At 42.0% G+C, this 14,734-nt stretch overlaps 1 protein-coding gene across 3 annotated transcripts in view; it reads left to right on the top strand.

Moving 5' to 3' along the window:
• cntn5 (contactin 5) overlaps window positions 1-14,734 on the top strand; it is a 237,278-nt gene that overhangs the window by 59,784 nt on the left and 162,760 nt on the right. For all 3 annotated transcript variants that reach the window (XM_070543557.1, XM_070543555.1, XM_070543556.1), the window contains one exon: window positions 7,879-7,997. In XM_070543557.1, coding sequence (XP_070399658.1) covers window positions 7,943-7,997 — 55 coding nt within the window. In that variant the 5' untranslated portion in view covers window positions 7,879-7,942. The remainder of the gene's footprint in view (window positions 1-7,878; window positions 7,998-14,734) is intronic.

Raw genomic sequence — 14,734 nt, 5'->3', positions numbered from 1 at the left:
TTAATATTGTCTTAAACTGTCCTTTTAATATACTGTCTGGTCCAAAAGAGAAAGGAAACAAACAGGACATAGGGTTTCGCAGTGTTAGCACAATGTGACGAGGGAAATCAGCCGTGTTTGGCTGCCCCTTTTATTTCAAATCCGGCGCAAACCGGTGAGCCAACGAGGCCTTGAACGTCACTGCTTATGTAATCAACACAAGCCTTGATACGTGCTTAACAAAAATCTTCCTGGATACCCGACACACACTTTGAAGCGTCAACACATCGGATACATTACTACTTGCACATGAGTTCAAACTAGAAATTTAGCAGATTACGCTGATAAGATATACTTAAATAATGCAAACTATTAAACACTGTCAACAAGGGGCTGTTCCAGAAAGAGAGCCAATCCCAAAATCAGGCTTTCTTTTGACAATCCTAGTTTAACTGCTCCTAAATCCGTTTTACGAACGTGGCTAGCTGGAAACCCCTCCCATTCACCATGCTGGAGAACAAACCTGCACCGTTGCAGGCTTGCAGCTAGGCTTGCTGAAGTTTGGTGAATATGACTGGATGAGGCATGTTACAGCCCCCTTTTCTTGTCAGTGGCTGGCAACAGGAAAGTGGTGAATTAGCGACATTGCTGGCCCACACTGGCAGCAGCAGCTGCAGCTGCAGCTTTGCTTTTGATGGCTAAATTATAAATGTGGAGTTAAAATTTAAAAGTTAGGTTCTAATTGGATTTACATCTTAATACTTTTGTATTTAAGCTTCATTTGCAGCCTGGAGGATTTCATTGCACTGACGTTGCTAAGTATAATTGTCTGGGATGGACCCATATAATTAAAATGCTGTCCTCTTGATGAATATGTTAAAATAGCTTTAAACTAGCTTATAACTGCTAACATAATACATATGTAACAGGAAATACTTTATTGATGAGACTATAAATTTTAACAGCTTGTTCTCTGGTCACATGTGGCAAACGCGGTAAAATTTGTAATAAATGATGCATGTGATGTTTTTACCTTGGTCTGTAATATGAGAGGTGAATATTTGTGACAAACAGTTTACAGCATTAACTTTAGGCTCACATGACCGCCACGAACTTATAATCTTAAAACTCACAGCAGCTCAGCAAAAACAAAGCCATCCAATCTCTTGGACCGAACATGAAATCGACGGTGGCACAGGAGTTAAGTATTCACCCCGTAATCGGAAGGTTGCAGGTTCCAGCCCCGTTCAGTCTGTCACTGTCATTGTGTCCTTGGGCAAGACACTTAACTTACCTTGCCTGCTGGTGGTGGTCTAATGGACCGGTGGTGCCAGTGCTCGGCAGTCTCGCCTCTGTCAGTGCGCCCCAGGGCAGCTGTAGCCACATCGTAGCTCATCCCCACCAGTGTGTGAATGTGTGTGTGAATGGGTGAATGACTGATTGTGTTGCAAAGAGCCTTGGGGGGTTCCAGGACTCTAGAAGGCACTATAACAAATACAGGCCATTTGACACATAAATGATGAAAACTTGAGTAAAATATGTGGAGAAACAAGAGCTGAAGCAGACTTCCAGTGTTGCCATGGAAACATGAAAGCGCTGAGCATTCTAACTAAATAACACCAGCTACACAGCAAACAAACAACTAGTGGTCTCTATTTTAGCTGTGATACTTTTGTAGTCCTCGTTGGCATGAATGAATAAATCTACCTCAATCTGCGAGAAGAACGAGGCTCTATCGTTTCCTTCCATTCAGCAAGAGCTCAAGAGACCTGAAATCTACTCCAACTATAGCAACTTTTAATGGAGGGGTTTACTCGTTCAATCAATACATTCGCAGTGGTCTTTAGTAAGAATGAGCACCTTGTATGTCATTCTCGGAGGGAACAAATATGGTGCACCATTCCTTGGACGTAAAAGTTGCCTACATCACAGCTGACCTTCAGACGGCAGGTTTTGGATTCTTATTTCCTGATAGTTGGACACCTTGCCTCGGATTGGATAACAGCAACGTGACTCTACCACTGACTTGCAACATGGATGTTTTATCTCCACAAGTAACACAAGTATGGAGGAGCTTCTGATGTGTGGTGGAATTGCTAATGCTAACAGTTAGCTTAAATAAGCCTAGACGTTTTCTGCTGATTTACAGACATTAAAACAATAACAGCCTTCCTCGTTGTGAGTCAAGATCAGTGAGTTCATTAATGCTAATTCACAGTGTGACATAGATTTGTCAGCATTTTCAAATCCTAGAGTTTGTTTATTTTTTGTCAGAAGCTAATGCAGAAGATGCTTGTAGGAGGCTATTTTCATGTTCAGCCTGCATGAAACACTCAGAATGACTGATCATTTTCAAAAATTGTAAATACTTTTTCAGTTAACCACACCTTTAAATCAAAATTGAAAACTTTGATTTACTCCTCTGCCTTTGAATCAATGCTTCATAATACACCATTATAGAAAAAATACCTTACCAGGGTAGGATGTTTTTAGACATTGATTTTATGAAATTAGATTGTTAGTCTTTTAAATGTTTATTTGCATTCTTTTTTATTGAAAGTACACCTGCAAAGATATTTTCTCAAAAATTCTTCAGAAATTCAGCAAAAATGCATCTTGCTCTGAGATGACCTGGTGACCCAAGCCAAAGTAATTGTCACTCAATGTTGCCGTAAAATTTCTGTTCTTGAGTTTTATTGTTAGATTTTTGCTGATGACATTTTTTTGTTGAAAATCTGTTGTTGAATTTTTACAGATGACTTTTTCGTTGCTGTATTTTTAAATTTAAAAACTTAAAAGACCTAATTTCACAGAATAAAAAAATCTATGTCAACTTCCAAAAAAATTCTCGAGAGACTGCACTTTCTCCATACACCTTCTGCATTGTAATCTATTCAGACTTTTTTCAGTCTAATTTAATTTTTTGTGCATTTGAAATTTGATTTTGATCATGTTGATTTTAAGATTTACTGTTTTATGGTTTTCACAGTTTTTAATACACATGGAAAGCACATTCCAATGTCGTATAAAATGTGCTATATAAATAAAAATTGCCTAGTCTAAAAATATATTTTGAAGAAGCTAAATTAATGTTAATACTTTATCAGTGACCAGTCTATATTTATCAGTAACAAAATGATACTTGTAAAAATGTTAAAAAATTACAGCAGCCTATAGACCCCTTGAAACGTGATGTCACGCACCCACACCCCCGCCTCTAAAGTAAACTTTAATTCAAAAAATACAAAGTAAGAGTTTTCTACAGCCCTAAGGAAAAGTTGACCCTTAAACTCTAAAACGAGATGTGACAGATACCTCTGCCCCTGTTGTTGGATAAATAATTACAGCTTTTTTTTGCTTCTGTTTGCTAGTGATATGCTTGAGGTGTCACGGTGAGGTGAAGACATGTGAGAACCTCTTCCAAAAGAAGGAGAACACTGACAGACTGCTGTCTAGACAGCAGACCTTCGGCTATTCAGTTGTTTACATTTGTGTGTGCAGTGGGAATAAAAATTAAGGTATAGCAACAGGAAGTTTCACAATTTCATTTTTACTTTAATAAATAATAAACTAACCACGTTTACCTGCAAATAGAAAAATGAAGCTAAATTGCAAAAAGAAATTAAAATATTTGCATACATATTTGCTAACTCGCCAATCGGGACACATTTATGCAGCACTGCTGGTGGATTGTGACGTAGCAAATAAGATGAATCACAGATGACACAGCAGAAATGATGAACGTTCAGTGACTCAGACAGGAAGTGGATGTTCGTCTGTCAGCCTCGCGACTTTTGTGTGCCACTGTATTCATGATTTAAGTGGCTTAAACTGCTTTGATGATGAGATGAGAAACACTGCCACTGGGATAAGTGTGTGAGGAGCAAATTGAGGGTTCAAATGAACGCACATACTTGTGCAGTGAGTGGAGATTTAATGTATGGAAATGAGTGTTACTGAGGGCAATAACATCTGCACAGGTTACTCTGGCGTCGGGCAACAGAAACAAAACCATATAATTAGCATTGTGTCTAAATTAAAGCTACAATTTCAAATCTGCAAAACAAGCTTTAAACACAAACACGGTCATGAAATCCTTACCCCTCCCATCGGATATCATCCCCGGTCCTCCTGATACCGGAACTTGCATTGCCCAAGTAAACGTGATGGCACTAAACACCAGTCACCGTTTTCTACGTTGTATTTTTTCCTCATCACAAGTTACATAGGACCAGGAGTCATACACACCTTCCAATTATGTTAAATGACAATGTTTATAAATGACATTCCAAAAAAAGTTTGTGAATATAACTAAAAACAGCGACTGTGAAGTAGTATTACAAAAAACTACATTATTATTCCACAAATAAGCAACAAGGAATAGGACCAGGTTTCTGCTTTTTGCAGACACTAGCCATGTTTACATGGGCACAATTAATCGGATTGAATGCCCAATCAGACCAAAACTTCTGCATGTAAACATGTGAATTGAAATATTCTGCTCTATCGGAATGAAATTTCAATTCGATTGAGAGAGGTGGTTTTGTCCGATCATCATTCTGATTGACGTGCATGTACACAGCCATTCAGACTGTTGGAGTAAAGTAATGCCCACTGCGCATGTGTGCAACAGCCAGCCAACATTTGGACTACCTGACTTAAATACATGACGGCTTAATTAGGAGCGCCGGCTTTTAAATTTGATGGCAAGCCATCCCCGTTTCTGTAATATCTAATCCAGAACTTAAATTTTGTGGATGTAAAATAAAATTCAGATTATTGCACAAACGTGTTCAAGTCGCTACTGGAAATACAAAGATTCATTGCGGGGTTTGCAGCACGAGTCTCCGTTTCTGTCAACTTTGAATGCAGCAGCTGTTTCTGCAGCAGGTGGATGTAAAGAAGGTAACATCGGTTAAACAGAACTGGTTTGAGTTTAAAGAAGCTGATTGTCACATTTTGTTAAGAATAAACCACAACAGAGCTCAGTAATAAAACATGAGTCCGAAACTCATTGGGGAAATTTGGCACATGTAAACGTGGCTAGTGTGGTCTTGTTAGCTTCTTCTGATTATGATCTCCAGGTGCCCCTGGAGCGGTTTGCAGCCAAGTGTGAAACAGCTAGGATGAGAATCAGCTCCTCCAAGTTCCAGACCAGGGTCTTGAGGATAGAATGCCTTCTCCAAGTCAGGGACAAGGTTCTGCCTCAAGAGGAGGAGTTTAGGTATCTCTGGGCCCTTTCCACCAAAGAGGGAAAGGCAGGTGGATTGGTGCTGCATCTGCCGCAATGCGGGCGTAAGACTGGTCTGTTGTGTCATCATCTATGGTCATGAGCTTTGGGTGGTGACCCAAAGAACGAGATCTCGGATACAAGTGGCCAAAGTGGGTCTTCTCCACAGGGTTTTTGGGCTCTCCCTTAGAGATAGGGTGAGAAGCTCAGACGATCTGATGCTCCTCCACATCGAGAGGAGCCAGTTGAGGTGGCTCGGGCATCTGGTTATGATGCCTCCCTAGTGAGGTTTTGTGGGCACATCCAACCAGCAGGAGACCTAAAGGAAGACCCAGGATGCGTTGGAGGGACTATGTCTCTAGGCTGGTGTGGGAATTTCTTGGTATTCGCCTGGAGGAGCTGGCCCAAGTGGGAGAGGGAAGCCTGGGCCTCCCTAGGCTGATGCCCCATGCGACCTGACCTCTAAGTGGAGGAAAATGGATGGATGGATGGAATATGGAAGAATGATACCAACATTATATATATATATATACACACCGTAAATCCTCTAATACAGGCCCGGGCCTGTATTTGACTCAAGCTCATCAAGCTCCAGGCCTTTATTGGAAGGAGGGCCAGTATTAGAGGCAGGCCTCTATTTCTATTTGAGCAAAATGAACTAATGGTTTGCTGGAGTTTTTGACAATTAAAAGTGCGCCCACATTTTCAAAGTTAAACACATTTCTTTTAACAACGGTAGTTCCTGCTTCAGCCATCTCCCCCCTCTCCCTGCGCAGCAGCCGCAAACTCACTGATGCGCCTGCAGCCTCTCGGAGTTCCTGCTGCTCTAAACATTAAAATAATTATTTCATTTTCTGTTCCTCACTTCTGATGACCTTCAATGGTGTCTGTTTGTTGCAACAGCAGGTACAAAAACTAACTTGTTTTTATTTGACTATTTTTCTGTCCTGTCTGTTTATTATCTTCCTGCATCTCCTCTCAATCCTAAAGAAAAACTGCTACCTGGGTTCATATATATTCACCTCATGAGTTACCTTTGAACTGCAGTTCTAAAAGATCTACCGACCGCAAAAACAGCGGAGCGCTTGCTGTTTGGCGGCTGTATCAGTGATCAGTGCGTCGGAGGACAAGGTGATGCGCGCAGCGTCCCGCTCCACAGCATGCAGCGAAACACATCAGGCGCAAATAAAAGACAGAAAACATTAAAGAAAATGAACTGACATGAACGATTGCGTGTTAAATTAGTTTTTGAGGTGGCGACACCTGATTGTTACTGTGGCCGTGCTCAGGAGGCAGATCTACCGACCGCGAAAACAGCTGAGCGCTCCCTGCTGTGATCTGTGCGTCGGAGGACAAGTTGATGCGCCCCGCTCCACAGCAGCGATACACATCAGGCGCAAATAAAAGACAGAAAACATTAAAGGAAATTAACCGACATGAACGATCGCGTGTCAGTACCTAAGGTCTGGCACTTGAGTTTTACCCCCAAAAAGAGAATGTGATCATACGATAATTCAATAGGGAGCGTGGTTTCACAGATGCGGAAGTGATAGCGTCGGTGCTCTAGGAAACCCCCGAGCGTTCGAGCGTCAACGAAGTGACACGGAAATGCCGGGCTTTCCAGAAGTAAGTAAGATAACTTACTATGAGCTGATAGTTCGTTGGATTGATCGGTAGGTTGGAAACTCTGATCGTGAATCTGAAGAAACGATGACTGAGTGGTGAGCTGGAAAGGCGACTTCCGTTTATAGCCGCGGTTTGTGACGTGAAGGGAATCCCCGCGAGGGGCATGCTGGGAGTCCCTACTTCGCGGATTTTCACCTATCGCGGCCAGGTCTGGAACGCATCTACCGCGGAGGGATTACTGTAGTTCATACACCCCCTACTGCTGCTCTCCAGAGTGTTCTGCAGCATAATCAGCACGTTCTCTTTGAACTTGATAGTGTAATGACCTGGCTGGGGTTGTAAGCCAGGTGCATTCTGGGTATTGTGTTATATGTGTTTCCTATCGTTCTGCTAGTTCCTATGTGCTGATTTGCGTGTTGTGTGAGTGTTATGTAAGCCACAGGGAAGGTGATGTGTGTTCTGTGGAGCGGGTTGAATTAGCATGGTTAACTGACACCGTGACTCTGTGTGGTAGGAGCGTGATAGAGGATCGTGTCTGAAGCGTTACAAAGCGTTGAAGAAAAGGCCTAAAAAAGGTCTGCGTGAACTTCTACTGCCTCCTGCTGTTTGATTTGGGGACTATAACTCTGCCGCTGGGACGCTCGTACTTGCTTGTTACCACATGCCATCCGGCCACAATAAGAGACCGGCCATTATTTACCTCCGCTGACTCAGACACCGGCCAGAATTGGAGACCCGGCCTTTAATTGAATACCGGCCTGTATTAGAGGATTTACGGTGTATATATATATATATATATATATATATATATATATATATATATATATATATATATATATATATATACATATACATACTTAAAATGCAACTCATTTCATGTTTTTCAGTGAAACTGTGAAGTCTTCTCGTGTACCTCTCCTGCTTGTTGGATTTATGAGCATTTTCAGTAATGAGGAGAGCAAACACACGTGATGAGCAGAAGCACATCCTCATGCCAGCTCATTCTATTTTTTTCACTCTGACTCACTTTTCATTTTTTACAGGCACAGCTTTAATGAAGACGTTGACCTGCTAACGTTCTAGCAGAAGGGACCCTCTTTAACAAGTATGGGGTCACCATGGAAACCATTTCTCCTCCTGTCTGTCATCAGTGGCCTTTCAGGTAAGGAATTCAATAAGCAACTCTGAATCTAATAAGATATAAATGTACTGAATGATCTCCTTATGCAAGTGTAAAGTGTCCATTAAAGACTTATAAAAGCAACAATCCACATGTTTGAAGTGTTTGGTTTGCGTTTTATCTCAGATCAGATTGATGTAATGTCCTTTATTCTCTTTTTGTCTGCTAGAATTGGACAGATTGGATTAATGGCTTGATGTATAAGTTCTTACTTGAACTCAGCTCAGTAGATAAACTCCCTTTAACACGACCTGTGTTTCTGACCCAAGCTGCTGTTAAAATTGAACCGATATTTCATTTTTAAAAACGTTTTCTTCCTGGTATTATATTTTCAGTGAGTGCAGGACTTTGCACCTCCTTAGTCAGTCTGCAGTCAGGAGCGTGTGTTTGCCACTTTAATGGATTCTGCCCTTTTAACGGTTCTTTCAGCCCACCAGAGGAGAGTTCGTGCTCTCTGCGGCTCTCCCCAAGCCTCGTTTATGGGAGTCAAACAAACAGCTCTGACCTCACTTGTCTGCTTGTTAAACCGTACGATTAAATTGCAGCAAATGCTTCTAAACTTTTCCGCCTGCTCTGCAGGGACAGTTGCATGCAAAGTAAAATGTGCTTAATTTTAGAAAACATAAATCAATTAATTTTGATGTATTAATGCGGATATCTCTCCAATTTACAGCTACAAGAAAACTTTCTGTTTATTTTTAGCTCTTTAATTTGTAGAGAAACTTGTAGGAAAGAGCAGATTACAGATGGCGAGACTTCTTGTTGATAAGCTGCAGATAAATGATGTTGTGTTCAGTGACCATAAGTCAGTTTCTTTTCATATCAACTTAAATTCTGAATCTCTTTTACCAGTCTCTGCTAAGCAAAGACGTATTATCAACAGTTCTACCATTTTAAATTTCTCCTCCCTCTTTGACTTTGTACCTCCTTCCTCTGATGATGTAGAGCTCCTTACCAACTCATTTAATGATCACTGCCTCAAAATTCTAGATCAGGTCGCCCCTTACAAAACCAGCCGCAGTATCAGTGCCTCTAGTTCACCCTAGCTGAACAACCAGATTCTTGACCTTAGACGCTCCTATAGAAAAGCGGAACGACGGTGGAAGAGGACAGGTCTGGTTGTTCATCGTGAATATTTTAAAGAACTTCTCGAGTCATACAACGAAGCTGTAGAAAATGCCAGGTCTTCTTTCTTCAGCAACCTCATATGTCAAAATAAGAATAATCCTAAGGTTTTGTTTGATACCATCTCCAGCATCCTGTCTTCTCCTCCGCACCAGGCTCAGCTATCTTCAGCTGATGATTGTAACACCTTTCTCCACTTTTTTGCAAACAAGGTGCTGAATCTGAGATCCAGCATTCCACCAGCCCTCGCCCCCTCAGGAGGGGAGGCCCCTCAGTGCTCCGAGTCTTTCACCTCCTTCTCCCCAATTACACTAAATGACTTAACCTCAATCATCAGTCGGATGAAACTCTCATCATGCTCTTCAGATATCTTAACTCCCTCTGTTTTAGTCGGGTCCCTTGCCTCTATCAGTCCATCTCTGTTGACTATAATCAACAGCTCACTGAGCCAAGGCTATGTTCCATCTTACTTTAAAAATGCAGTAGTGACTCCTCTCTTAAAGAAACCCAACCTTGACGCCAGCTCCACCAGTAACTTTAGGCCCATTTCTAAGCTACCTTTCATCAGCAAAGTACTTGAGAAGGTTGTTGAAACCCAACTCAGATCCTGGTTTTCCAAGTCAAAGATCTCTGACCCCTTCCAGTCTGGCTTTCTGAAGCAGCGCTCAACTGAGACTGCTCTAGTAAGGGTGCATAATGACCTCCTGATGGCTGCTGATGCAGGGAAATGCTCTGTCATGGTCCTGCTCGACCTCAGTGCAGCTTTTGACACTGTAGACCACAACGTTCTACTAAACAGGTTAAAGGACCTGGCTGGGATTTCAGGTTCTGCTCTAGACTGGCTCTCTTCCTATCTCACTAACAGAACATTCACAGTGAAGTCTGAACCCTTCTCCTCAGATACTGCCTCTCTAACATGCGGGGTCCCACAAGGTTCAGTTCTAGGGCCTCTACTATTTGCATTCTATATTCTTCCCCTAGCTGGCATCATTCAGTCTTTCCCAGACATCTCCTACCACATCTACGCTGATGATATTCAGCTCTATATGTCCTTTATGCCACACCAGTTGGACAGGCTGGCTACACTTGTACTCTGCCTGACCCAGATCAGTAACTGGCTGTCCAGCAACTTTCTTGTCTTAAATGCTAACAAGACAGAGACTCTGATCGCTGCACCCCCGGAACTTCAGCCAAAAATCGAGCAAGAAATTGCCTCTTTTTGCCCATCAGCCAAGGCCAACATTAGAAACCTGGGAGTTGTAGGAGAAACTGGGTTGCTCAGCCATATTGTTGCGTTGTGTTTTTATGCTCTTTTATGAAAGAGGAACCATGCTACGTATTAATTCGGAATATTAATTTTTAATAAATAAATAACCAAATTTTATATTGTTAAGAAGACTCAAAGGTTGTTTTTATCGATAAACTGACGATAATATCTGTGTGTCTGTGTTTCAGTTCAATGAGGAAACCAGTTTGACAATTAAAAGTTTTAATTCTTCAAATTAAACTAATGATTTTGAAATTGACAAACAGGAAATAACAATCAACATTGGCAACTTTGTGGGACAATCTTTAACAGTTGATATGCTGTTCTTGCTCAAATAGACCTTCTGTCGGTGAATGAAGATTGAGAGTGATATGATGTGATTATGGATGCGTGTGGGTGCAAAGTGTAGTGAGAATTGAACATGAGGTGAGATGGATGCGTGTGTGTATCTGATTTTGCTTCAGGAAGAAACAGGTGTCTGAGTGAAAAGTGATGGTTTGAATAAACTTAGGTTTTGTTGGAAAAGATGCATCAAAACGCTATCTCTCGTGTTCTGTCTCACCGTATTCGGACCCTCCTCTTGGACCCGGGACGTCAAAGGACGATGTTTCATCCAGGGGTGACACCTCGGCTGGCAGAGAAGACGAAGGCGTGCTGCGACCCGGTCCAGGAGATGACCTCGGTACACGTGATGATAAAGCGTTTTGTCGATGTGCTTTGTTAAGTTTAGTTCACTCAGAAATCAAAGACTCTGTATGAGTCTGCGTTAGAAGTTGCGATTCAGCTATTCTGTCTGGCTGACAGGAACAGCGTGAGGGGGGGAGAAACGAGCCAACCAGCTCTGCCCCCCCTTTGGTTTTCAGGTCCACTTTCTTTCGTTGTCCAACACGAACTGAAATCATAAGACTGAAACTTACCAAAAACCTTTCTCTTCTCAAAGCAAACGTGTGCGTCAGCAAATGTGTTTTGGAGTTTACTGTGAGAATCTGTGTGTGGGTGTGTTTGAGTGTGTGTGTGCTTGAGTGTGTGTGAAGGTCGATAACAAACATCCTCAACATTAACATTTAATTAAGAATGGATTAATTAAATCTCTTATAAGTACCCAAAGCATAATAGTCATTAATTTGATTAACACATGTGTAATGAGCAAATTGATGATTAAACTTTTAACATTCAAAACAAGAAAAGGAAGTTTAAACTTTATGTTTTGACTTGTTCCGGGTACAACTCATGGAAACACGTCTTCTGGACGCTGCAGGTGGCTGATGTTATGGCTTCTTCCCAGACTCGCTGGCGTTCAGGTCTTAATCTGTGGCTGAAAGTTCTCAACGACCCAGCTTTGACCCAGCTGAGTCCAACACCACCTTTGTAACAGAAAACCCATATTTCCTCACGTTACAGAGTTATTTTTGATCCAGCTTTTAAGTTTAGACTCACACGTCAAAACCATCTCCTGCTCTTGTTTCTTTCAACTGAGAAACATTTCAAAAGTCCGTAAACTGGTTTCTACTGCAGATGTGGAAAAAATAATCCATGCCTTTGAGTCATCACGCTTAGACTACTCTAACACTCTTTTTACTGGTCTCAGCAAAACCTCCCTCTCACGCCTTCAAGCCATCCAAAATGCAGCAGCCAGACTCCTAACCAAATCCAGCAGACGAGCTCACATCACTCCAGTATTATAGTCCCTCCACTGGCTCCCGGTAGAATATAGAATACAGTTTAAAGTTTTAGTCCTGACCCATAGAGCTCTTAACAACCAGGCTCCAAGCTACCTATCTGAGCTTTTATCCCCACACACCACCTCTCGGAACCTTAGATCCACATCTGAAAACCTCCTGGCTGTTCCTCGAACCAGACTGAAAACCAAAGGGGACAGGGCCTTTCAGACTATTGCACCCAGACTTTGGAACAGTCTACCTTCATGTTATGACCTCTGTGTTCTTGGGCTCCATTTTAACCACCGCACCAAGGACAGCTCCTTGCTCCGGCCCCGCTGAGACAGGATCATGGTGACAGGATCAGCACCATGGAGAGAGGCACGCTGAGCCGCACCCTTCCTGCCGGCCCGCTGCCACCAGCTGGAAGCAATCCGCGCTCATCAGGGCTTCTTATAAAGGAAGACGAAGCGGCTAAAGGGGGGAGCGGTTGAGAAGGTGAATGAAGTTGAGGAGCTGAGAGTGGAGTTGAGAAGGAGAGCGGTGAAAGGTCGTCGAGGAGTTTCCAGTGAGAGTTCGATGAGAAGTCGGTGAGAAGTTACAGACAACGCGCTTGTGGAGAAAGGACGGAGTTTGGAGCTTCGTGAAAGAAATGAAGTTTGAGAGAGAAGTGAAGGAGCGCTTGACAGAGTCGTGTAAAGGAAGAGGATTCCAATCACCGAGTACGGGAGTTTCGAGCTGCTGAAGGAGTGCCGAGCTGAGCTGCGAAGGAAAGCAGTGTAAAGAAACGGAGAGTTGCAGCCGGAGATCGTGGAGACGAGTGACCTAAAGACTACAGATGACACAAGGGTCTTTTTCTGGAGGAAACCCATCCCCTGAGAGAGAGAGAGACTGAGAGAACGGGAGAGCGTGAGACGCTGCCCACGTTAGGAGCAGCACAGGACTAAAAGGAGGACCAGTCCACAAAACAGGAGGGTATTATCCGAGCTTAAGGGGGGCTTTGCCCCTTGTCTTCAGTTATTATTGACATTATTATTTCCAGAGACTTTATTTACACCCTCCTGGGACAATTTTAGTCAATAAACTCCTTTTGAACTTTTTATTGTCTTCGTGTTTGCTCCCACCACACTTGTGTTGCCCCTCCTGGTACTCCTAGGCCGGGAGGGGTGTAACACTTCAAATCTCTGTCTTTCTAACACTGTAGAGGTCTTTAAAAATCATCTAAAAACTCACCTTTTCATCCAGGCGTTCCCTCCCTAAATGTTTCAGAATGATGGCTTTGTTCGGGTTCACACCTTCACTCATGATTTTATTTTCTACGTTTATCACTGCTATTGTTTTTCTGATGTTTTTATTGGTTAGAGGTATTTGCCCTGATCTTTTTCATGTTGTATAGCGCTTTGTGATTTATATCTGTGAAAGGCGCTATATAAATAAACTTTTACTTACTTACTTACTTACTTACTTTAGCAGAGTCTACACTTTGTTTGGGTTTCTTTCGGATTCCTATCCACAAATGAGCTCATATTCCTGCTGTTCTACGTTTAGAAACTAATGATTTAGTAAGTTATTAGTGTTTAGAAAATAGTCCTGAGCCACATTGTGTATTGTGCCCTAATATAATTCAAGTCTTCCTAGAATGAGTCCACAACATATGGCATCCCCATCTGCCTTAAGACTTGTGATGTTTCCCTTTGTTTGGCACTTTGAGGCTTTTTAGGAATTTCTAAAATATTTGTAACATTGAAAAATATTTTAAACAGCAAATAAATACAACAAATGCTCAATATTGTGCAAAAATTTGAATTATTACACATTCTGTCCATGAATTTCCTTTCTTCTCAAACTCTGATGACTGCTGCTGTATTGCTTGTAAGGGTTAGAAATGTAATAGGGCCCATGGGTAACATTAATGGGTATGGGAGGAGGGTGATTCACCAGTAATTTTAACTCATTAAGCACCAACAGTTCTCTACAGTATAAACAGAATATTCTAATGCCACCATGTTAGAAACTGAATATTCACATTTGAGTGGACTAATCTCCTTGGATTAGAACCAAAATGTCTTTGAGAAACCAAAGAAATCCTGTTGGCTTCATCTGAATCGACTGACCTGGATGACTTAGAACCTTCACCGGCAGGGGTCAGAAGAAGAAAAACTGACAGATGTTGACATATTTTGGAATGTTATTTTATAAAACTTTGATTCTAAAGTAAGTTTAGTAAATTTTATGATGCTGTGGAAAAAAAAAGCAGAATAAAATGCAGATCGCTTACACACCGACGCCTAATTTCTCAGGGTGCTTCAGACTCTAGAGGACATCACTGTCCCCTCACCACTTCCCAAAACCACATTTTCCAGCTTTGTCCTCCCATCTGTCCAAGACATTACTGAACATATCGTTAGATCCCAACCCTCCACCTGGCAACTTGATCCGCTTCCTACAGCTCTTGTTAAAACCTGTCTCTCTTCTCTTGCTCCTCTCATCACTGATATCATTCAACGCTCTCTAAACTCTGGAATTGTCCTTCCTGCTTTCAAAACTGCAATGCTTACACCTCTTCTGAAAATAAACCTGGCTTAGACTCCACTAACTTCAGTAACCTACATCCTAATTGAAGCACCTCGTGATTTTATTTTGAGAGGCGCTATATAAACGATTGTTTC

This window comes from Nothobranchius furzeri, chromosome 13 (genome assembly GCF_043380555.1).
Source record: "Nothobranchius furzeri strain GRZ-AD chromosome 13, NfurGRZ-RIMD1, whole genome shotgun sequence".
NCBI lineage: Eukaryota > Metazoa > Chordata > Actinopteri > Cyprinodontiformes > Nothobranchiidae > Nothobranchius > Nothobranchius furzeri.
The sequence above is the reverse complement of the archived record's forward strand: the minus strand, read 5'-3'. Positions and strand labels throughout refer to the sequence as shown.